Genomic DNA, 25908 nt, shown 5'->3' with positions numbered 1-25908 from the left:
TCCCTACCCTTCCCAGCCTCTGGTAACCATCCTTCTCTCTCATCTCCATGAGTTTGTTTTAATTTTTAGCTTCCATAGATAAGTGAGAACATGCAAAGTTTGTCTTTCTGTGTCTGGCTTATTTCATGTAACGTAATGACCTCTAGTTCCATTCATGTTGTTGCAAATGACGGTATCTCCTTTATTTTAATGACTGAATAGTACTCCATTGTGTATATGTACCACATTTTCTGTTTTTTGAGATGGAGTCTTGCTCTGTCGCTCAGGCTGGAACGTAGTGGCATGATTGCGATTCACTGCAACCTCTGCCTTTCAGGTTCAAGCAGTTCTCTGCCTTGGCCTCCTGAGTAGCTGGGATTACAGGCACCCACCACCACTCCCAGCTAATTTTTGTATTTTAAGTAGAGACGGGGTTTCACCATCTTGGCCAGGCTGGTCTTGAGCTCCTGACCACATGATCCACCCACCTTGGCCTCCCAAAGTGCTGAGATTACAGACATGAGCCACCGTGCCTGGCCCCGAATTTTCTTTATTCATCTGTTAATGGGCACTGAGGCTGCTTCCAAATCTTGGCTACTGTAAGTAGTGTTGAAATAAACATGGGAGTATGGGTATCTCTTCCATAAACTGATTTCCTTTTTAGGGGATATACCTAGCAGGGAGATTGCCAAATCATATAGTAGCTCTATGTTTAGTTTTTTTGAGGAAGCTCCAAATTATTCTCCATAGTGGGTGTAATAATTTACATTCCCACCAGCAGTGTACAAGTGTTCCCTTTGCTCCACGTCCTTGCCAGCATTTGTTACTGCCTTTTTTTTTTTTTTTTTTTTTTTGATAGAAGCCATTTTAACTGGGGTGAGATGATATCTTATGGTAGTTCTGATTTGTTTCTCTGATGCTCAGTGATGTTGAAAACTTTTTCACATGCCTGTTTGCCATTTGTATGTCTTCTTTTGAAGAATGTCTGATCAAATCTTTTGCCCATTTTTTGATGGGATTATTAGATTTTTTTCCTATAGGATTGTTTGAGTTCCTTATATATTTTGATTATTATTCCTGTGTCAGATAGTTTGCAAGTATTTTCTGCCATTCCGCGGGTTGTCCCTTCACTTTGTTAATTGTGTCCTTTGCAATGCAGAAGCTTTTTAACTTGGTGTGATCCCATTTGTCCATTTTTGCTTTGATAGCCTGTACTTGTGGATGTCTCTGCTTTCTTTATACCTAGTGCCTAACCCATGTGTGGGCATATTTGACACCTTTGAATAAGTTAACAACTTTGTGTTCTTGTTCTTGTTATTCATAATGAACTTGGTTTTTCTCCTTAGTGTCTCAATGAGATCCTGGAGTCAGCAGATGCACCCTTAGAAGTCACTGAAGGATTCATTCAGTCAATTTCCCTGTCAGTTCCATGGGGCTCTTTGCTACAGGATAATTGTGCACTGGAAGTGAGAGGATTAGAAATGGTCTTCCGGCCTAGACCTCGCCCAGGTTGGTGTGTTGTATGTTTCTGTTTTATGTGTTTCTACTTTTATTCTTCTGAGCCTAGGAAAGTAACCTGATTACATTAACTTTAGTATTTACTTTATTATTTTGCTTTGTATTTGTGAAATTTTCAGTTGATAATACACTGACTTGGCTCTACGTGTACATTCTAGCTCTATGTCTACGTGCACATTCTAATGTGCATGTTACACATTTAGAGTTGTTTCCCTGATTATTCACAGAAACTTTAGTATACAGATTATTTGGTTTATTTAATTATTTGTTACCAATTATCTAAAGTGACTTGGGTTTTAAAGATTCAAAAAGTATTGTGTCAGAAAGCAAGGAAGAATGCTCAAAGATTAATGGAGAAATGTTAAAAGGGACACAGGATTGGGTGTCGAGGGGCTTCCATTGGCCATATTTGGGAAAATTTGAATATTACAAAAAATGATGACAATGGTTTGTAGTACCCGAAATAAAAAAATCTCTAGGACCATGCTGATACAAATGAAGAAGTATATAAGGTGGGCAGAGAGAAGGAATGCTCTTCTTTATAGCAGAATAGCTACTTATAGAAAAAATGATAGAATTAGAGAAAATTGGCAATCTAGGTGACAGGTTGGTATGCAATGATAGAATTATACTCCCAAGTGCTGCCCAAACCATGAAAGTTTAAATTATGTTTAGTAGACTTAAAGGGAAATTCTGTATTTTGAAAACTGATAATGAATGCATGAAAATTGTCTTTAGTAATCTGGTATTTAAATTAACGGTGATAAATGAATATGGTGTTTTTCTATGGGAAGGCAAACTTTCAAATATTTTTCTCTTAGTTTAAAAGATTTCATTAAAAAGACTTTTAAATTCCATTTTGGAAGGCAATAATTCTTGCGATCTCCGTCACTTTGCTTTGAATAACTTAGGGAGGTGTGGTAGAATTTTCTCATAAGGGAAGATCTGGTAATGATTTTTCACATCTTGTATGTTTCCTCCTCCAAGGATGCTCTTTTATTTTATGTACATTTATACTAATTTCCAAAGCCTGTATCATCTGCTACACTCCTGCCACATTTTCTGTTAATTTCCTCAGCTAGAAGGGAAGAAATAACTAAAGAAGAATTAACCTCTTCTTTTAGCTTTCATAACATCTTCAGTTGACATTCAATAGTTGTCTACTAATCGTATCTTATTTTTTTAACTATATAGTAGGTTCTCTGAGGATGGAATTTACTATTATTTTTTCTACTTTCTATAGCAGGATTAGCAAACTGTAACCTGCAGGCCAAATTGGTCCTGTCATCTGTTTTTGTTAATAAAGTTTTATCGGAACACAGCCATACTTATTTATTTACTTTAATGGCTATTTTGCACTATAATATGAGGATTGAGAAGCTGTGATATAGACCATATGGCCCACAAAATAGAAAATAGTTACTGTCTGACCCTTTACAGAAAAAGTTTGTCAACCCCTATATACAATATTTAGAACAGTTCTATGTGTGTAGGATACCCATTAAATATTTGTTGAATGAATACATGAATTGATATTTAGTAAAAATATAACGTGATGAGAGCACATTCTCTGGACTTTTTTCTGTGATTTTTTTTTTTTCTTCTTGGTTATAAGGTGATATTTAAATCGCAGGAGTACTTTCTAGAATATCATTTACCTGGGTAACACCATGATGTAAAGAATCTCTTAAAAGATTAAGAATTTATCTATTTGATGTGAGCAGAGGTCACCTCCAAATAAAAAAAAAAAGGAAAAAAAAGAATTTATCTATTTGAAATGTGTTCTTTTAAGAACTGGTATTGTTATAACTCTGAGAAATTATTTAGGATTAATCTGTATTTTCCACAGCAACTGGTTCTGAGCCTATGTATTGGTCAAGCTTTATGACCAGCAGTATGCAATTGGCAAAAGAATGTCTTAACCAGAAACTAACAGATGAACAAGGAGAAGGATCCCAGCCTTTCGAAGGACTTGAAAAGTTTGCTGAAACCATTGAAACAGGTTTGGTGTTACTGAGAATTTTCAGAAATTTAGATTTCATTTAGTAGTTTTGTACCATCGTGTAATGAGTTTTGTATAAGGCAAATCCATTGGAATGGATTTTTAAAAGAATTACTGTTCCCACTTCAGAACTGTAGAATTGAGGTTAAATTTTAAATATTCCATTTAGTTGCGTGTGGTTTTTTCGGGGTACCTTTGTTTCTCCATTTATTATGCTCGCGTAATGAACGGATTAGAATACAGCAGATAGTGCTAGTTGTTATCTCAATCATCTGTTGAGCTGTAATATGGTTAAGTGCTCAGTAAAGCAAAATGTTTATTAGAACACTCAGGATTTAAGGATTTTAGTGGAAAGAAATTCAGCTTCTTTATTTTTTTAAGTTCTTTTCAAACTAGTATTTATTTATTTGGAGGTTTTTATTTAGTATATATGTGGTTCCTTACTCTGACAATTGCTTATTTTAGTACTAAGAAGAGTAAAAGTCACTTTTATAGACACTGTTTTGAGAATTGAACATGTGCCAGAAAATTCCAAAACTGGAACTGCACTTGAAATTCGAATAGAAAGGTAAGAATTCTTATGTCTGAAAACAAATGACTCTTTTGTAACTCTTACATTTTCAGGGAGGTTTTGGAGATTAGAGGTGGTGAAATTAAACTATTGCGTAATTTCAGAGTAAAGTGCTGCTCTTCAAGTTATGTTCTGATTTTATTCTAATTCCATTATTGAAAGCTTGAAAGTGCCAGTGGGGTATAATTATATATAATAACATGTTGACTTCAAAGCAAGTTATTCTGTTTTTGTTAATATCAAATTAGAATAATAAGCATTTGAGTGCCACTAAATTTAAGGTGTTCTTGTGGGAAAGTTTCAGTTTTTTCATATTAATAATGCTATATTTAGGCATATTTCATTAATATGAAAGATATGTTTGTTTTACTGTGCTTAATCTAAGTGCTGCTTTAGTGAGAAAGGCTAAGTCCACTGTTTTGAGGATCTTGAAAGAATTATTTTAAGGTCAATATGTGCAGTAGTGATTTACTTAAAAAAACATAAACACGTTGCTTTTAGTTTTTTTTTTTTGCGTATGCCCACTTGAAGTCCTTATACATAGCTCTAAAGCAAGGTTAATTTACGTACACACACCTGAGCATTGATTTGAGGGAGTAACTGGTCACCTGTGTGTTAATGCTATATGAACTGCCAACAGAAATGAGCAGGATGCTCTGTGTGAGCACCAGAGACACTTTGTACATGGATCTATTTGGGGGCTGTACTGAATTTTAAGCAGCTGTGTTACTGTTTCTGTCTTTCACAAAACACCTATTAGTAAAACAGATATTGTTAGCATATCTTTAGAATTAGGGTCCATTGCTTTATATAATGTATTTTGAAAAATCTAAAATTTCATGCATTTAGAATCATATTTTGTGTTTTGTTTAAACTGAAAATTAGTCACTCATAGGAATTCAAGAAATGTCATTTGTGACTTGGAGCCAAATGCTGTCTCACAGTTACCAAGAGACGTTTTGTTGGGGAGTACAGGAATTGTTTTCCTTAAAGCTAACTTTAGGGAATTATTAATTTTTTCTCTCAATTGAAGCCTCATAAAGTTACCTTTTTGGAGTTAGGACGTCTTCATGAAAATATTTACTGTAGTAAAGCACAGTGAGACTGAGCCGCATTATAGGCATATTCTAAGAAGTGCAAACACTTGAAAAAACCCTTTAACTTAAAAAAGCTATATGCGTTTCTTATTGTAAATAGGTTTTTCTAGGAGCTTTGTATAAATGCTTTTTAAAAAAAATTTCAGAACTGTATACTGTGATGAAACTGCTGATGAATCCTCAGGAATTAATGTGCATCAACCCACTGCTTTTGCTCACAAGTTACTTCAGCTCACTGGAGTATCTCTCTTCTGGGATGAGTTTTCTGCATCAGCAAAATCTTCCCCAGTGTGTTCAACTGCACCAGTGGTAAGAAAAACAAAACAAAAAACCCTAAAACCATTATTATAGATTTTTAAAAGATGATTTAAATGAGGGCTATTAAATTTTGCTAGGATACGTATGTGTTAATGAGTCTCTGTTTTGAGATTTAACACAAATATTCAGTAATGTTTATATATATATATATATATATATATATATATATATGTCAGAAATTTGAAAATACTGATATTTATATTCCTACCATTGTGCTGTATATTAGTTTGAAAGAGGAATGTTGGGTACTGTATCTTGGTGGAAAATTTTGTAAAAGTTGAGTATCCCTTATTCAAAATGCTGGAACTGTGCTTTGAATTTTTTAATATTTTTATAAACATAATGAGATATCTTGAGGCTGGGACCCAAGTCTAAATATGAAATCCATTTATGTTTCTTTCTTTTTTTTCTCTCTCTCATTGAAGGTCTGGGAAAGAATTCTTCCTTTTTTTTTTTTTTTTTTTTGAGATGGAGTCTCCTTTCACCCGGGCTGGAGTACAGTGGCACAATCTCAGTTCACTTCAACCTCCACCTCCTGGATTAAAGGGATTCTCCTCCCTCAGCCTCCTGAGTAGCTGAGATTACAGGCACGTGCTACCATGCCTGGCTAATTTTTGTATTTTTAGTAGAGATGGGTTTTGCCATGTTGGCCAGGCTGGTCTCGGACTCCTGACCTCTGGTGATCCACTTGCCTTGGCCTCCCAAAGTGCTGGGATTACAGGTGTGAGCCACCAGGTCTGGCCTATTTATGTTTCATATACGCCTTATACACATAGCCTGAAGATAATTTTATACAATATTTTAAATAATTTTGTGCATGAAACAAATATTTGGCTGCAGCCCATCACATGAAGTCAGGTGTATTTTCCTAACTTTGTGTTAGTGTCATGTTGGTGCTCAAAAAGTTTTGGATTTTGGAGCATTTTGCATTTTGAGTTTTTGGTTTAGGGATATTTAGCCTATATTTTTTTTTTTTTTTTTTTTTTTTTTTTTTTTTTTTTTTTGAGACGGAGTTTCGCTCTTGTTACCCAGGCTGGAGTGCAATGGCGCGATCTCGGCTCACCGCAACCTCCGCCTCCTGGGTTCAGGCAATTCTCCTGCCTCAGCCTCCCGAGTAGCTGGGATTACAGGCACGCACCACCGTGCCCAGCTAATTTTTTGTATTTTTAGTAGAGACGGGGTTTCACCATGTTGACCAGGATGGTCTCGATCTCTCGACCTTGTGATCCACCCGCCTCGGCCTCCCAAAGTGCTGGGATTACAGGCTTGAGCCACCGCGCCCGGCCCTATTTAGCCTATATTAACGTCTAATTTTTTTTGTTTCGTTTTTACAATAAAAACAGGAAATTAAGCAGTGTCTAAATTTACTTTACATAGTGACTGTATTGCTGAAACTTTATTTTACAAATAATATCTGAAAACAGCTTTATAATTAAGGAGCTCTGTTAAATCCCTTCCAAGAGGAGAGTCCTTTTATAAGTCAGTCACTCTATAATTTGCCTTTCATGTTACTTTACAAAGCAGATTTTCTTAATTATACAGTGCCCAGTAGGTTTTCTTACTGCTATAACTTGAACAGATACTGTGCTTTTTTCATAAAGTCCTTTTTCATGATTTGCTTTTATTGCCAGTGGACTGTGTTAACATATTACTTGTTTCATTTTAGCTATAAGATACCGGTTTGTCCATTGTAACATAATGCAGTTTTACATGTCAAATATTTTATTCTTAAGTTGACATTTATATTTTAGATTTCATTTTATTTATATGAAAGTATTTTAAATAATTATTTTTGTCACCTTATTCAGGAAACTGAGCCAAAGCTGTCACCAAGCTGGAACCCCAAAATTGTTTATGAGCCACACCCACAGCTAACTAGAAATTTACCAGAGATAGCACCCTCTGACCCAGTGCAAATTGGAGGGTTAATTGGTAGGTTGGAGTTGAGTCTCACATTGAAACAGAACGAAGTACTTCCTGGAGCTAAGGTTAGTGTTTGTTTCACTTTCTATAGTAAAACCAAAATAAAATACAAGTATTCTTTATTCTATGCAGTGATTCATTGATTGATTACTGCAGATTATCCTGTTACTAGTGTGTATTGCTGTCACCGAGTTAGCATTTTACTGTCAGTTGATGCTTCTGTCCTAGGTCACAAAATTTATGAGAGGACTGCCTTTGCCCTTCTATTGCAGCTCAGGTTTTATAAAGAGCTTCTTTCTACACTCACTCTCCCCTATTCCAACAATTTGAAACGAAAGAACCTTTCTTTTTTTGTATTAGGCATGGTTTCATTAATTCAGATAACTAGGAATTTATTTAAAAATTTCTTTCTGTTATCATAAAATTAAGTTTAAAGGAAAAGAGATTTGGAAAGCAAGAAGAGTGTAGAAGATGTTTTTTAAAACTATATATATGTAAAAATATCTACCTATTTTGAACAGAATGACAATTTTTATATAGTTGTATAATATTTGTGAAGAGAGAGGCTTTTTCCATTGTCTCATAGCTTTAAAATTTTTTGACATAAAATCTGTATGATTTATCACCTTTACTTTTATTTTGAGGTGGGGTCTACTTCCGTTGCCCAGGCTGGAGTTCAGTGACAAGACCTTGGCTCACTGCAGCCTTGACCTCCTGGACTCAAGCAATCCTCCCGCCTCAGCCTCCCAAGTAGCTGGAATTACAGCACCATGCCTAGCTAACTTTTTTTTTGTAGAGACAGGGTCTCACTATGTTGCCTAGGCTGGTCTTGAACTCCTGGACTGAAGCGATCCCTCTTGCTCAGCCTACCAAAGTGTTGGGATTATAGGCATGAGGCACCTCACCAGAAACTTTTACTATTTTTGAGTGTATAGTTAAGTGGTAATAAATATATTCTTTTTCCCTTAATTTCCCTACTGTTCTCAACCTCTGGTAAACATCAGTCTACTCTGTATCTTCATGAGATCCCCTTTTTTAACTCCTGCATATGAGTGAGAACATGCGTTGTCTTTTTGTGCTTGGCTTATGTCACTTAACATAATGGCTTCTAGTTCCATTCATGTTGTTGCAAATGACAGGACTTCATTATTTTTTATGGCTGAGTAATAATTCCATTGGGTGTATATACCACATTTTCTGTATCCATTCATCTGTTGATGGACATTTAGAATGAGTCCATATTTTGGCTAAGAGTGTGTGTGTGTGTGTGTGTGTGTGTGTGTGTGTGTGTGTGTGTGTATCATATATATTCACTATGTGAATAGTGTGCAGTAAACATGGCAGTGCAGATATCTCTTTGGTGTATTGCTTTCCTTTCTTGTGGGTATATACCTAATGTAAAATTGCTGGATCATATGGAAGTTCTATTTTTAGTTTTTGTTGTTGTTGTTGTTGTTGTCCCTTTGTCTTCCTTTTTCAAAAATTTCAGTAGTTTTTCGGGTACAGGTTGTTTTTGGTTACATAGGTGAGTTCTTTAGTGGTAAATTCTGAGATTTTAGTATACCTGTCACCTGAGCAGTGTGCACTGTACCCAGTATGTTGTCTTTTATCCCTCACCGCCCTCCTAACCTCTCCTCCTCTGAGTCCCCACAATCCATTATATAGCTCTGTATGCTTTTGCATTCTCATAGGTTAGCTCCACTTATAAGTGAGAACATATGATATTTGGTTTTCTATTCCTGAGTTCCTTCACTTAGAACAATGGCCTCCAGTCCATCCAAGTTGCTGCAAAAGACATTATTTTGTTCCTTTTTATGGCTGAGTTAGTATTCCATAGTGTGTGTGTGTGTGTGTGTGTGTGTGTGTATACACACACCACATTTTCTTTATCCACTCATTGGTTAATTAACATTTAGGTTGATTTCATATCTCTACTATTTCAAATTGTGCTGTGTGTGCATGTGTCTTTTGCATATAATGACTTCTTTTCTTTTGGGTAGATACCAGTAGTGGGATTGCTGGGTCGAATGGTAGATCCACTTTCAGCACTTTCAGTTCTTTTTTTTTTTTTTTTTTTTGAGATGGAGTCTCACTCTGTTGCCCAGGCTAGAGTGCAGTAGTGTGATCTCGGCTTACCACAACCTCCGCCTCCTGGGTTCAAGGGATTCTCCTGCCTCAACCTCCTGAGTGTCTGGGACTACAGGTGCATGCCACCAAGCCCGGCTAATTTTTGTATTTTTAGTAAAGACAGGATTTCACTATGTTGGCCAGGTTGGTCTCAAACTCCTGACCTTATAATCTGTCCTCCTTGGCCTCCCAAAGTCCTGGGATTACAGGTATGAGCCACCGTGCCCAGACTACTTTTAGTTCTGTAAGGAATTTTCATACTGCTTTTTATAGTGGTTGTACTAGTTTACATTTCTACCAGCAGTGTAAAAGTGTTCTTTTTTTATGACATCCATCCCTATATCTATTGCTTTTTGACTTTTTAATTATCACCATTCTTGCAGGAGTAAGGTGGTATTTCATTGTGGTTTTAATTTGCATTTTCCTGATGATTAGTGATGTTGAGCATTTTTTCATGTTTGTTGGCTGTTTAAATATCTTCTTTGAGAAATGTATATTCATGTCTCTTGCCTACTTTTTGATGAGATTATTTTTTTCTTGCTGATTTGTTTGAATTCCTTGTAGATTCCAGATATTAGAACTTTGTTAGATGCATATTTTACACGTATTTTCTCCAACTCTGTGAGTTGTCTGTTTACTCTGCTGATTATTTCTTTTGCTGTGCAGAGCTTTTTAGTTTAATCAGGTCCCATTTATTTTTGTTTTTGTTGCATTTGCTTTTGGGGTTTTAGTCATGAATTTTTTGTCTAAGCCAATGTCCAGAAGAGTTTTTCCAATATTTTCTTCTAGAATTTTTATGGTTTCAAGTCTTAGATTTACATCTTTGGTCCATCTTGAGTTGATTTTTGTACAGGGTGAGAGATAAGGAACCAAGTTAATTCTTTTACATGTAGCTTGCTAATTTTCCCAGCATCATTTATTGAATAGGGGATCCTTTACCCAATTTCTGTTTTTGCATTTGATGAAATTCAGCATCCCTTTATGATAAAAACCGTCAACGAAATAGGCGTAGAAGGGACTTACCTCAAAGAAATAAAAGACATAAATAACAAACTTACAGCCAACATCATACTGAGTGGGGAAAAGTTGAAAGCTTTCCCCCTGAGAACTGGAACAAGACAAGGATGTCCACTTTCACCACCTCTATTCAACATAGTATTAGAAGTCCTAGCCAGAGCAGTCAGGCAAGAGAAAGAAATAAAGGACATCCAGATTGGGAAAGAGGAAGTCAAAATACAGCTGTTCACCAATGCTATGATCACCTAGAAAACCCTAAAGACTCATCCAAAAGGCTCCTAGATCTGATAAGTGAATTCAGTAAACTTTGAGGTTTCAAAATCAATATACACCAATGAGTAGTAGTGCTATACAACAACAATAACCAAGCTAAGAATCAAATCAAGAACTCTATTCCTTTTATAACAGGGGCAATAAAATAAAATAATAAAATAAAATAAATAAGACAATAGTTGGAATATACTTAACCAAGGAACCGAAATAGCTCTTCAAAGAAAACTACAAAACACTCCTGAAAGAATAGATGACACAAACAAATGGAAACACATCACTCGTTCATGGATGGAAATAATGCATATTGAGAAAATGACCATTCTGCCCACTACATACATATTCAATGCATTTCCCATCAAAATACTGTCATTTTTCACAGAACTAGAAAAAGCCCTAAAATTCATATGGAACTAAAAAAGAGCCCACGCAGCCAAAATAATACTAAGCAAAAAGAACAAAATGTGGAGTTACCACATTACTGGACTTTATACTACAAGTCTGTAGTTAGCAAAACAGCATGGTACTGGTATAAAAGCAGGCATTTAGTCCAATGGAACAGAATAGAGAAACCAGAAATAAAGCCAAATGCTTACTGCTAACTGATCTTTGACAAAACATACAAAAACATATTTTTAGAGGAAATTTCATACTGTTCTCTGTAGTGGTACTATATACACGATACTAATTTACATCCCCACCAAGAGTGTATGAGAGTTCTGCCTCTCATAGCTTTGACACTGTATAAAGACAATGTGTAAATACAACTGTATTTGTCTCTTAGGGAATCATATCGATCAGTCTTATGGAGAACCAGGAAACTTGCATTTACTTAGCTCAAAATTATTTGTTAAGCATTATTTTCACACTTTGAAAACAAATTTTCTATATAATATCTATAAAATATAGTTTTAATTAAGAAGATACCAGGATTTATTCATCTATTTATTTACTGATCTCCCTAGTTGTAGATGTTCGAGTGACCACTGTATGCTAGCCTCTTACTTGTCCAAGTTCTTGGGACAGATGCAAAAATGAGTGGAATACAATTTTTGCCTGGTGAAAGATAGAGTAAGGGATATGGAAATTGCTATGGGGACATGGAAGAAGGGGCCACTAAGCACATGTGAATATACATAAAACAATTTTTCGGTTACCATGTTTCATTGAAGAATCTCTGGAAATCTCTCCTTGGATTGGAACCTCTGACTAGAGTTGGAGGAAGAGTAAGAGGGTTGGAATGAAGACATTACTATTACTGATTACTTGGGCCCCTTTTGTTTGCTGCTCTGCCCTTCAGATGGTGCAAAATCCTTTCACAAGGTCATAAGGCCCTTTTATAAGCAACATGTTGGGATTGTTAGCAGAATAGATAGTCAAAGGGTTATGTAACTCTGCAGGGAATCCTCTGCTGAGGAAACGTCCTTGGGAAACTAATACTAATAATATGCCTATGTCTTTGGGGAATGCATTTGCCATGTCTGTAAGGAGGAGGAAGCATAGCAATAACTTTTGTACTTCTGTTTTGGTTAATTATATGTATGCTTTTATATTCATGTAAACCCAAACTTTTGTACATAATGTGTTGATTTGTGCAAATGTCTTTTATAATGAAACATTATGTATACATTCGTATAAATGTATAAATACACGTTACTTTTAGAGTTCTGTATATTAGGACAAATGAACATCTGGAAAAATTGCATAGTGGCATTGTGTGCCAGCCAATATTTAATATTTAGAGATATTATCCTTTCCTATAGAGTAATTTTTGTGTAATGACGACTATTTGAGTATAGTTTGTTTTTATTTAATGTAAATGATGCTAAATGGAAAAAGACAAGTTCTGGATTTTAGTATTGAGAAACGTAGATATCATAAAATATAGTGTAAATAAAGATGGCATTAATTAGGGGTGCTCGAAACGGCAGATCTTTAATCTCTTTCTGATGTACATTAGACTTCCCTCTTTCAACAGTGGATTCAAAATGTTATGAAAGATTCTATTTTTTATTTTTAAGTTCTCAGGATAGTATTACCTTGAGTAGTGTGTGTAAGTCTATGTTTCATATATTCAGTTTTAGCCTATGTTTTTAGGAACGCATTTGTACAAAAATAGGAGACTGACCATATTGAATTTAGAGATGTTTTGTTTCAGTTACCATCTTACATTGAGTTGAAATTTGTTTTTTAGTTATGTTCTTTTATATTTCCAAAAGGACGTAGTAAGTACTTTGTTCTTTTTATGCCAAACTCAGAATGGACAAATAATGAAATATTTCTATGAAAATTTTCATTTCAATGAATTAGAAATGAAACTCTTCAATGTTCATTCTAATGAAGATCAGAGATTGTACTTTCAGTACAACAGTTGTGAGGTTATAAAACAATTTTTAAATTTGGCATATAACTAGTAACACATTTTCCCACTCCTCATAGCCTTAGGTTGGCTCATGGCTTGGGATGTCAGGAGTCAGGAAGGCGTCCTGTAAAATAAGCCATCTGTGGGCTGAACAGCAGAGCCATGCCATAGAAGGAGTGAGGGCTTTCCCTCCAGGTCAACCTGGGTTAAAATCTGGCTCTGTATCTGCTGCATGGCCTTGTGCAATTCACTGAATGTTTGTGAACTTGTTTCTTCATCTGTAAAACAGAAACAGTAATAAGAATTAGAGAAAACAAATACAAAAGCACTTAGCATGATACCCATAACGATTAATTTTACTGAATAATATCTTCTCAGGTCATCAGAATTTCTCAAAGCCATTATGTAGTTTATTTGTCTTTTCTTTTTTTTAGAATCAGAAGGAATTCCTTCTCCTGGAAAAGAAGTCATTTTCTACATATACATGTTTTGTTAATTGTGTTATTTTTCAATTGCAAAATGACATACAAATAATAGGAATCTGTATTAAGAGGAGGTGAATGAAAAGTAAGGCAAAGATACTCTCCTTTTTATTTATTTTTATTTATTATTATTATTATTATTATTATTATTTTTTGAGACGGAGTTTCGCTCTTGTTACCCAGGCTGGAGTGCAATGGCGCGATCTCGGCTCACCGCAACCTCCGCCTCCTGGGTTCAGGCAATTCTCCTGCCTCAGCCTCCTGAGTAGCTGGGATTATAGGCACGCACCACCATGCCCAGCTAATTTTTTGTATTTTTAGTAGAGACGGGGTTTCACCATGTTGACCATGGTTGGTCTCGATCTCTCGACCTCGTGATCCACCCGCCTCGGCCTATTATTATTTTTTGAGATGGAGTTTCGCTCTTGTTACCCAGGCTGGAGTGCAATGGCAGGATCTTGGCTCACCGCAACCTCCGCCTCCTGGGTTCGTGCAATTCTCTTGCCTCAGCCTCCTGAGTAGCTGGGATTACAGGCACTCGCCACCATGCCCAGCTAATTTTTTGTATTTTTAGTAGAGACGGGGTTTCACCATGTTGACCAGGATGGTCTCGATCTCTTGACCTCGTGATCCACCCGCCTCGGCCTCCCAAAGTGCTGGGATTACAGGCTTGAGCCACCGTGCCCAGCAGATATTCTGCTTTTTAGAATGTGATACAGAGAATTCAGTAATTGCTTTTGTCAGAGTATTCAGGAATCATGAAGAGAGTGGGATAGAGCTTTTATTTCTAGGTGGAAAAGTGGGCAAAGAGTTGGAAAAGAGGAAGTTCACATAAACACTATCTTCTATCCACATTTCTGTGGTGGCATCCCCTTCCATGCAGAGCATTCTTTGTGGACCACAGTAGGTACTGGGAGGGCACAGTGTTGGTGGAGAAGGTCCTTACATGCTCTGCTAGAGTGTAAGTGTAGCATACTTAAGAAAGCCAACTTTGTTTGTTCTTGATGTGAATCAGACTTTAGGATTATGATTTTAGTCTTTCGAAAGTCAATGAATACAGTGCTATTGCTACCTTAATATTCATCCTTGGAAACTATGTCTTAAGTCCTCCTCAAATACTTCACTCAGAAGACTTGAAGAGACAAAAAGTATAAAGTTGGACTTGTCAGCATGGAATTTCTCAGGAGGATTTTTCCTTTTAGAACAACAGTTTGGTGGCCTTTAAGTCTTTTCACTTAGATTGTGTGAATTAGTAGAGAGAATCTCAGATGAAGGAATGAATCTAAGACTAAAGAATCAGCATTCATCTCAATTCATTAAAATATACTGCTGTTTATGGCGATAAGGTTATAAAGAATACTTCTCCTGAATAATTTTTTCCCCCCTTAAGTTGGATGTTGATGGACAGATAGACTCTATTCATCTACTCCTATCACCGAGACAGGTGCACTTACTTTTGGATATGTTGGCAGCTATTGCTGGACCAGGCAAGTATAATTCTGTTATGATATATATAATTGTTACTTTTTTAAGTTTAAAAAACTTTAAAATATATAATGTATGTACATGTAGAAAAGTCTATTCATAATTTTTGACGGCCAGGCGTGGTGGCTCATGCCTGTAATCCCAGCACTTTGGGAGGCTGAGACGGGTGGATCATGAGGTCAGGAGATCGAGATCATGCTGGCCAACATGGTGAAACCCCGTCTGTACTAAAAATACAAAAATTAGCTGGGTGTGGTGGTGCATGCCTGTAGTCCCAGCTACTCGGGAGGCTGAGGCAGTAGAATTGCTTGAACCTGGGAGGCAGAGGTTGCAGTGAGCCGAGATCGTGCCATTGCACTCCAGCCTGGTGCCTGGCGACAGAGCAAGACTCTGTCTCAAAAAAACCAAATAATTTTTGAATATGTGAATTCAAAGAAGCAAATAAGAATCTTAAGTAGTTAAATTTGATTGGGTGTTTTGAATTGTGTTACCATGGCACATATTCACATTCAAATGATTTGTGTGCATTCTTAACTTTTCCAAAATTGTACTGACTTCTTTGGTTGGGGATAGTACTTCATACAACTGAGAAAGTATAATTGTTGAACACAGTAAGTAGTACGCATTTTAAAATGTTTTCAATGGCTCATATCTATCAGAGATAAGATTTTAGCATTCCTGGCTAGTTGCTTAAAGCTATTGCCTAGAGCTCTGACTCATTAAATAGCAGGTGGTTTTGCACTGTTGTTGTTCAGTTGCCACTGTTGTTCCGTAAGTGCGTTTTGGGAAAGAAATTCTTAATTAATTCCAAATTTAATTACTGTTTTGCTTTCCTTTTGTATATTATAGAAAATTCTGACAAGATAGGGTTAGCTAATAAAGATAGGAAAAATCGGCCCATGCAGCAGGAAGAAGAGTATCGAATTCAGATGGAATTAAACCGGTATTATTTGAGAAAAGATTCCCTCTCTGTGGGTGTATCTTCAGAGCAAAGCTTTTATGAGACAGAAACGGCTCGTACACCTTCTAGCCGTGGTAAGCAACTCTTAACAGTTGACACCAGAATGGTATATTACGATCATAGATAAAATTACACTTAATGTTGGCTACTGTGAACAGAAGTTTAGGAATGAAAGAACAAAAAGGTAAATGTTGTAAGAAATCTATAACTTTTAATTTATAATTCATCTAATTACAACATTATAGTAATACACCAGCATATGGCTGCTATAGTATATTTTTTGATTGTGTAGTTTTGTTTTGTAAATGATTTATTCTAATGAAAACCAATTTACAAAAATGTAAATTTATATGAAAGTTAAATTGGGGTAGTGATATATTTTATCAAATTATTATGTGCTCATATAATGATTTATAGGTTAAGAAACTACTAAACTACTAAAGTTTGATTAGGAAACTTTCCCTTATTGATTTTTCCATCAATTCTATGTTAGTAATATTCTCTACCCAGCTTACTTTACATTAACAGGTGTTTCAGAATGTGTAAGTGCTAATAACATAAATAATGTGAATCAATTTAAGTATGCAATGTTGGACAAAATGAGAAATCAAAGCCTACTCAAGAAATTTCGGCCATAATAAACTTCATTTGCATTAGGGTAAAACAAGCCCGAAAGAAGGAACTGCAATGTAAATAGAATTCCAAATAATGTATTTGGCTCTTTTTTTAAAAAAAAAAGAAAAAAAGAAATAACTGTATCCAGATGAAACTAGAGGTTGCAATATCTTTATACTGTTTTAAAATCTGATTTTAATTCCTAAACTGGCATATCACATTAAAAAATATACCCGGTAATACTACATTTATATATTTAAAACAAAAGAAAACATGTTCATCAGTAGGATAGCTTCATTTTGTATTAATTTATATTGAGTTTTTACTATGCCATTAATATCTTGGATTCAAATAAATTACCCCACTGGAATAACAAAAAATTTGGGGGCATCGCTATATCTCATATAATCTAAAGGCAGAAGATTGTATTAATGTATATTAACTTACTTAAAAGACTTGAATTGATGGGATTATAATACAAGTGACATAGTTTAATTCTCTCTAGAAGAAGAAGTATTCTTCTCCATGGCTGATATGGACATGTCTCATAGTCTCTCTTCTCTTCCACCCCTTGGAGACCCCCCAAACATGGACCTTGAGTTATCATTAACTAGTACATATACAAATACCCCAGCAGGATCTCCATTAAGTGCTACTGTGGTAAAGTATTATTTAGTTTTTCTTTTGTTCTTGAAAAGTTGCTTCTAAAATTCTGCACTTCATTCACATGCTTAAAAAAAATCTTTTATAGCTTCAGCCCACTTGGGGAGAGTTTCTTGATCATCATAAAGAACAGCCAGTAAGAGGGTCAACATTTCCATCCAACCTAGTTCACCCAACATCTTTACAGAAGATACGTAAGTAAAAATAAGACATTTGTTATTAGTTTCTGCTGGAATTTTTAAGTTTAAAAGTTAAAAACAATTTTTAAAATGCCATTCTACTGGTGCTTTTCTTTCTTTCTTTTTTTTTGTCTTGGCCATTTAGCAAAGTTCAGAAAATGAATATGAACCATTGTTAAACAATTCACTATGAAGTGTTTTAGAATAGTTGCTCATTCATTGTATTCTTTGTGTATGTAAATGCGTAAGTATTTTTAGTTCAAAAGTACACTGTAAGTTTCCTATTATTACTGCAGTTTAGGAGCCTCAATCAATTGTGTAATTTTTTTTTTTTTTTCACTCTTTACATATTCCTTGAAAGAGAATCTCAGGTTTCTTTTCTGCAGAATTTAATTGAAATAGACCCAGGGCTTAAAGGAAAATTTGGTGAGCAGTTTTTGGTTAGTCTTGAGTTTTCCAGTATGTTTTTATTAACGTAAAAGCTTGGTTTGTACATTTGTTGTTGTCACATACTTTGGTACTACAGTACAAAAATCTTGGATATAAGATGCAGCAAGATAGCAGTTGATTTTACTTTAACTGTTGTATGATCATCTGTTTTTTAAAGCTAATAAATGAATAAATGTTTTATAATTTTGCTATAATAGTTTTTATGTGTTAAATTATATATATATATAATTTTAACACTTCTATTTCAGCTCTCCCATGTAGATCTGTTTCAGTGGATGAATCCAGGCCTGAACTTATTTTTAGACTAGCTGTGGGAACTTTTTCAATCTCTGTGCTTCACATTGATCCTTTATCTCCTCCTGAAACGTCACTGAACCTTAATCCATTGACACCTATGGCAATAGCTTTTTTTACTTGTATAGAAAAGATTGATCCAGCAAGATTTTCAACAGAAGATTTTAAGTCTTTCCGAGCAGTGTTTGCAGAAGCTTGCTCACATGATCACCTCAGGTAAACTCTCACTTACATATTTGTGATCCTTTAAACTTTCACATATGTGCTAATGATCCTTGAAAAAGAACCACATGTGGACTTTTGTATCCACCTATCTGCATTTGTTTTTCTAATTCACACTTTATTTGTAAATGAATGGAATGAGTGAAGTTTTCTTGCAATGCTGCAAAGATATTTAGTGTAGTATCTTTCATTCAGGTTATTTGGCATGTAGAACAACTGATCTCTTTAGCCCCCTGCCCAGCTCTTGTCAAGTTTCTTTAACCATGTTTTGCCATCATTCCTATTGACGCCATTGCAATTCTGAAAACAGTTGTTATCGTCACTGGCATTAACAGGGATGACAGTGGTAATGAAAAATAGAATGATAATACTATTGAAACTGACCATATGCCACTGGCTGTGGGGTGGGAAACATTCCCAAGGCTGATCTTGAACTTGGATGCTATGTTTCAACTTCTGCTTAAGAAAAATCAAAGCTTACCAAATAGCCAGTGAGTGATCCTTTCATGGATTGAGTCCTAACAGATGAGGAGATAATTGAATTTTTAAGTATAGTTTTTTTTTTTGTTTTTTTTTAATTGAGACAGAATCTCACTCTGTCGCCCAGGCTGGAGTTCTCTCTGTCACCCAGGCTGGAGTTCAGTGGTGCAGTCTCAGCTCACCGCAAACTCCACCTCCCAGGTTCAAGCGAATCTGCAGCCTCAGCCTCCTGAGTAGCTGAGATTACAGGCATGTGCCACCATGCCTGGCTAGTTTTTGTCTTTTTAGTAGAGACAGGGTTTCATCATGCTGGCCAGGCTGGTCTTGAACTCTTGACCTTGAGTGATCTGCCTGCCTTGGCCTCCCAAAATGCTAGGATTACAGGCATGAGCCACCATGCCTGGCCTATAGTATTGTTAATATGCAAACACTCTTTATTTTAATGTGAAGGTGATCTATGAATTTTTGAATGTCTTATACAGTGGTTTAAACATATGTATATTAGTATTTTTAGAAAATATTTTGGGCTTTTATTTCTTCTTTTAAGCTTTTTAACAGTATTAAAATTGATATGAAAAGTAGTTTTATACCTAATAAAAACTCTACAGGTTAGGACTATAGGATTTATAATCTAACTGTAAAAACAAAACCTTATTTTCTTTCCCCGCCCTTTTGTTTTTTGAGGCAGAGTTTTGTCCTGTCACCCAGCCTAGGGTACAGTGGTTCAGTTTCAGCTCCCTGCAACCTCTGCCTCCTGGGTTCAAGTGATTCTTGTGCCTCAGCCTCCCAAGTAGCTGGGACTATAGGTGTGCAACCCACGCACAGTGAATTTTTGTATTTTTATTTATTTTTGTATTTATTTATTTATTTGTTTATTTAGAGACAGAGTCTCACTCTGTTGCCAGACTGGAGTACAGTGGTGCGATCTCGGCTCACTGCAACCTCTGCCTCCCAGGTTCAAGCAATTCTCCTGCCTCAGCCTCCCGAGTAGCTGGGACTACAGGCCCACACCACCATGCCCCGCTAATTTTTGTATTTTTAGTAGTGACAGGGTTTCACCATGTTGGTCAGGGTGGTCTCAATCTCTTGACCTTGTGATCCACTCGTCTCAGCCTCCCAGAGTGCTGGGATTACAGGAATGAGGCACTGTGTCCGGCCTAATTTTTGTATTTTGAATAGAGATGGGGTTTAACCATATTGGCCAGTTGGTCTTGAACTCCTGACCTCAGTGGATCTGCCCACCTCGGCTTCCCAAAGTGTTGGGATTACAGGAGTGAGCCACTGTGCCTGGACTTTTTTTCCCCCATTTTTGACAAGGTTTCAAATATCTGTCAGTAGGAAAATATGACAAAAGCAACAAAAAATAGAGGTAGACTTCTATTTGGGCCTCATCAACTGAAGTTTTTGAAATATTGCATGATGTTTTTAGATAATTTTAAGAAGCTATTTCATATATTTTACAGATTTGAGAGATTTTATCTTTGCAATGTAAATTTTTAAATGTGGAAGAGGAAGGGCAGTGTTGGGAAATAAATATATCCTGGAAAATCTCCGGTCAACAGAACTGATTTTTTTATCTTAAGGAAAGATAAATTTGTTTTTTTTGTTTTTGTTTTTTTGAGACGGAGTTTCACTCTTGTTACCCAGGCTGGAGTGCAATGGCACAATCTCGGCTCACCGCAACCTCCGCCTCCTGGGTTCAGGCAATTCTCCTGCCTCAGCCTCCTGAGTAGCTGGGATTACAGGCACGCGCCACCATGCCCAGCTGATTATTTGTATTTTTAGTAGAGACGGGGTTTCACCATGTTGACCACCTTGGTCTCGATCTCTTGACCTCGTGATCCACCCACCTCGGCCTCCCAAAGTGCTGGGATTACAGGCTTGAGCCACCGCGCCCGGCAGGAAAGATAAATTTGAAGCAATCTTTCTGGTTAATTTTCTTAGGAATATAAATTTTTTTTTTTTTTTTTTTTTTTTTGAGACGGAGTTTCGCTCTTGTTGCCCAGGCTGGAGTGCAATGGCGCGATCTCGGCTCACCGCAACCTCCGCCTCCTGGGTTCAGGCAATTCTCCTGCCTCAGCCTCCTGAGTAGCTGGGATTACAGGCACGTGCCACCATGCCCAGCTAATTTTTTTTTGTATTTTTAGTAGAGACGGGGTTTCACCATGTTGACCAGGATGGTCTCGATCTCTCGACCTCGTGATCCACCCGCCTCGGCCTCCCAAAGTGCTGGGATTACAGGCGTGAGCCACCGCGCCCGGCAGGAATATAAATTATTTATAACAACTTAAACTTGTCAGAATAGATGGAAAATTGTTATATGTTAACACTTTGTTTTATTCTTTAACTGTTTATACATTGTTTAATCTAGAAGTATATGAATAATCTCAAATGGTGCACTTTTTATAATAGATTTATAGGTACTGGCATTAAAGTATCCTATGAACAAAGGCAAAGATCAGCTGCCCGATATTTCAGTACTGATATGTCCATTGGGCAAATGGAATTTTTGGAGTGCCTATTTCCAACTGATTTTCATTCTGTTCCTCCTCACTATACAGAGGTAAATGTTGCATACTTTTTAAGATTATTTTTAAAATCTAGCTTGCTTTTTAATGTATGAGGTAGTGATTTTCTTTACAAATGTATAGAAAGAGTATTGTCATTTTCTTTTTTGCATTTGTGTTCTGTTGAAACATTTTTAAGGATGTTACCCAACGTCATTATAAGGGTCTGTTAGAATTTTAAATTTTAGAGTTGACTTGTTTCGAAGTGATAGATGGGTTATGAGAAAAATGACTTCATTTCACCCACTTTCAAAGCACTCTTCATTTCGTAAGAATTTGATTATTGAACAAATAGTTATTGAATGCCTGCTGTGTGCTAAGCACTGTTCAAGACAGGTGAAATGTCTTGTGTTCATTTGCCATTATTCTGATTTTTTTCCTAATGTAAAATTGTGACCTAAAGAAACTTTAGAAAACTGTCCAAGTAACACTCATTGCTGTTGCTTTGACCCTTTATACTGTTTTATTTTAAAAACACTTTCTTGGAAATGAATTTGTTTGAATCCTCACCTACATTTTACAGATGAGATCTCATAGGAGTTAACTAACTTGTCTAAGGTTCACATTGCTAGTAAGTGACAAAAGTGAAACTTAAAATCAGATTTCTGACTTCAAAAAGCCTTTCTCACTATTATATGGGCACCTCTGTAAATTTATGTGATTAATTGTAGATTAATCTTACATGTAATTTGTCTTCATCTTTACTTTTAAGCTTTTAATGTTCCATTCCAAAGAAGGAACTGGTTCCCATTCCCCTGTGTGTCTTCAGCTTCATTATAAGCATTCTGAGACTAGAGGGCCCCAGGTGAGATATCTTTTTTTATAATACAACCTGTATATTTTCATCTGATATATATTTTGTCACAATTATAAGGTCTTAACATAATCTTATAGTAGTTTTTAGTGATTGTATTAATGTCTTTTTTTTTTTTTAAGGGTAATCAAGCAAGACTTAGTTCGGTTCCTCAGAAGGCAGAATTACAAATTAAATTAAATCCAGTATGTTGTGAGCTGGATATCAGTATTGTGGACAGGTTAAATTCCTTGCTTCAACCACAGAAACTTGCCACAGTGGAGATGATGGCATCCCACATGTATACTTCATATAATAAGCATATTAGTCTAGTAAGTATTCAAAAGCCACAAATACCAATCATAATTATGGTTAGCTGATAGAGTTATTGGGATAATTTCTGAACTTAAGAATTTTTAATTAACAGTATATATATATATATATATATATATATATATATATATTTTTTTTTTTTTTTTTTTTTTTTTGAGACGGAGTTTCGCTCTTGTTACCCAGGCTGGAGTGCAATGGCGCGATCTCGGCTCACCGCAACCGCCGCCTCCTGGGTTCAGGCAATTCTCCTGCCTCAGCCTCCTGAGTAGCTGGGATTACAGGCACAAGCCACCATGCCCAGCTTATTTTTTTTATTTTTAGTAGAGACGGGGTTTCACCTTGTTGACCAGGATGGTCTCGATCTCTCGACCTCGTGATCCACCCGCCTCGGCCTCCCAAAGTGCTGGGATTACAGGCTTGAGCCACCATGCCCGGCCAACAGTATATATTATTAAAACAGCATTATTTGTAATAATAAATGGAGACATCTTTTATGTATTGATAGTAGACTAGCTAAATAAGTTGTGATAATATACTTAATGAAATTTTATGTGGTCATTTGAAATAATGGTTATGGGCTGGGCACAGTGGCTCATGCCTGTAATCCTAGCACTTTGGGAGGCTGAGATGGGTGGATCACCTGAAGTTAGGAGTTCAAGACCACCTGGCCAACAGCAAAACCCTGTCTCTACTAAAATATGAAACTTAGCCAGGCATGATGACAGGTGCCTGTAATCCCAGCTACTCGGGAGGCTGAGATGGGAAAAATCTCTTGAACCCGGGAGACGGTGGTTGCAGTGAGCTAGGATTGCACCACTGCACTCCAGCCTGGGCAGCTGAACGAGACTGCATCTCAAACAAACAAACAAAAAAGATGGTTATGGCTGGGTGTGGCAGCTCACACCTATAATCCCAACACTTTGGGAGGTTGAGGTGGGAGGATCACTTGAGGCCAGTTCGAGACCAGCCTGGCCAACATTATGACACCCTGTCTCTACTAAAAACATAAAAATTAGCTGGGCATGGAGGCATACACCTGTGATCCTAGATACTCAGGAGCCTGAGGCTTGAGAATAGCTTGAACCCAGGAGGCAGAGGTTGCAGTGAGCTGAGATCACGTCACTGCACTTCAACCTGGATGACAGAGTGAGACGCTGTCTCAAAAAAAAAAAAAAAGTAAAATGACGGTTATGAAGATGGTATAGCAACATGAATAAGGCTTATCAAGAAGGATTAAATGAGGCCGGGCTCGGTGGCTCAAGCCTGTAATCCCAGCACTTTGGGAGGCCGAGGTGGGTGGATCACGAGGTCAAGAGATAGAGACCATCCTGGTCAACATGGTGAAACCCCGTCTCTACTAAAAATCCAAAAATATCAGCTGGGCACGGTGGCACATGCCTGTAATCCCAGCTACTCAGGAGGCTGAGGCAGGAGAATTGCCTGAACCCAGGAGGCGGAGGTTGCGGTGAGCCGAGATCACGCCATTGCACTCCAGCATGAGTAACAAGAGCGAAACTCCGTCTCAAAAAAAAAGAAGGATTAAATGAAAAAGTAGAATATATTGCTTTACATAGCCTTGTCGCACCTGTGTAAATAAAATTGATGTGTAGAAAAAGAATGGCTGGAAATATGGTAGTCGGTAGCATTGTTTATGATATAGTGGAATTAGGTTTTCTTTACTTTTCCATGTTTATCTGAATTTTTATAAGCTGTGATTATAATGTCTTCACAAAATTTTATCTGTTTATACATTTGATAAATTAATTGAACTACCTAAAACATGTAGCCCAAACATTATAGGATATACTTTGAAAATAATCTGTTGAACATCACATTATATCACTTTTACTTAGATCTGGTGCCTGCGGTCTTTTCTAAGCAAATTAAGTTAAGTCAGATTTGCAAGAACTCCGTTAGGAATTTTGGGGCCGTAGGACCAGGATCAGTTGGAGACAACCTTAGTTAAAAAGAAAAGGAAAAAGATATTTTATTTTTCTACGTATTTGCTTTTCTCTTAGTATTGAGTATTCACATCAAATTAGCATTATTTATTATTATTAATATTTTTGAAACAAAAATCTGTTGCCCAGGCTGCAGTGCAGTGCTACGATATCAGCTCACGTTAGCCTTGACCCCCTGGGCTCAAGCTATACTCCTGCCTCAGCTTCCCGAGTAGTTGGGACTACGTGTGTGCCACCGCACCTGGTTGAGTTTTTTATTTTTTGTCTCCCTATGTTGTCCAGGGTGGGCATTGTTTATTTGTTATTGTCATCAATTGCTAGTTATTTTTATTTCTGTGGGGTAGTCTCTATATTAGCTCTTAATTATCTATGTAATCAGATGATGGTTTGATCTCTTGGGTTACTTTTCCTTGAGAGTTGTGGTTAATATTAGCAAATCAGATAGGGAGAGTTAGAATAGATTTGTTAAAAATTGGCGTGGTGGCTCACACCTATAGTCCCAGCAACTCATGAGGCTGAGGCAGGAGTATTGCTTGAGCCCAGGAGTTTGAGACCAGCATGGGTGACATAGCAAGACCCTATCTCAAAAAAACAAACACACACACACACAAAGTCTACCATATGAAGGGAGTTTTCTAATAATGGAAGTTAGAAATTCATTGAAGAAACTGAGGAATGTTAAAACCTAGAGTGGACTAAAGCTTTTTAAGTTTCAATATATTTTAGAGAAAAAATAGAAATAGACTTCTACTTGAAAGGCATGTTCTTTGACCTTTTATTATAAGATAGCTTTGGGTAAATGGAGCATACGTCTTGGTCTCCTAGAGCCATTTGATGAGATCATACCCTTGGATTGGATAGGAGCTCAGGGTGAGTCATTTAGTGAATATTTATTTAGAACCTGTGATGTGCCAGCCTCTGGGTTTAATCCTAGAAGTATAAAAATGAGTTAGAGATTGTATTTGGCATAATTCATCTGATTTGACATTGAGTCTTTAAAGTTGTATATTGGTAGAAAAGTTTTTCAAACAGAATGGTGGACACTATAGTGATTTTTAACAATATTGAATTTGTTGGTTGGCTAATTTACACAGTATTCTTTATAAATTTATAGTAAGATAAATATTAATCTATAGTGCCTTTGTCTTCACGTTGGCTCAGTTTTTAATTTATTTAATGTTTTATATCAGAGTTTAACTTTTGCCAGTAGTTTTCACTTTTGCCAATAGTTGCTGCATT

At 36.5% G+C, this 25908-nt stretch overlaps 1 protein-coding gene across 2 annotated transcripts in view; it reads left to right on the top strand.

Annotated features, from left to right (window-relative positions):
* Positions 1-25908, top strand: part of ATG2B (autophagy related 2B) — an 84531-nt gene that overhangs the window by 14333 nt on the left and 44290 nt on the right. The window contains exons 2-14 of one of the 2 annotated variants that reach the window (XM_074393572.1): positions 1326-1488; positions 3347-3499; positions 3965-4067; positions 5314-5476; positions 7294-7473; positions 15057-15153; positions 16001-16186; positions 17236-17387; positions 17479-17584; positions 18268-18529; positions 21428-21578; positions 22295-22387; positions 22519-22707. In XM_074393572.1, coding sequence (XP_074249673.1) covers positions 1326-1488; positions 3347-3499; positions 3965-4067; positions 5314-5476; positions 7294-7473; positions 15057-15153; positions 16001-16186; positions 17236-17387; positions 17479-17584; positions 18268-18529; positions 21428-21578; positions 22295-22387; positions 22519-22707 — 1998 coding nt within the window. Of the gene's footprint in view, positions 1-1325; positions 1489-3346; positions 3500-3964; positions 4068-5313; positions 5477-7293; positions 7474-15056; positions 15154-16000; positions 16187-17232; positions 17388-17478; positions 17585-18267; positions 18530-21427; positions 21579-22294; positions 22388-22518; positions 22708-25908 lie in introns of both variants that reach the window. The other variant, XM_003928836.4, reaches the window with a different exon arrangement.

The sequence above is a fragment of the Saimiri boliviensis genome, chromosome 2, assembly GCF_048565385.1.
Source record: "Saimiri boliviensis isolate mSaiBol1 chromosome 2, mSaiBol1.pri, whole genome shotgun sequence".
In the NCBI taxonomy this organism is placed as follows: Eukaryota; Metazoa; Chordata; class Mammalia; order Primates; family Cebidae; genus Saimiri; species Saimiri boliviensis.
Note: the sequence above shows the minus strand (reverse complement) of the source record. Positions and strands in the feature narration are given on the sequence as shown.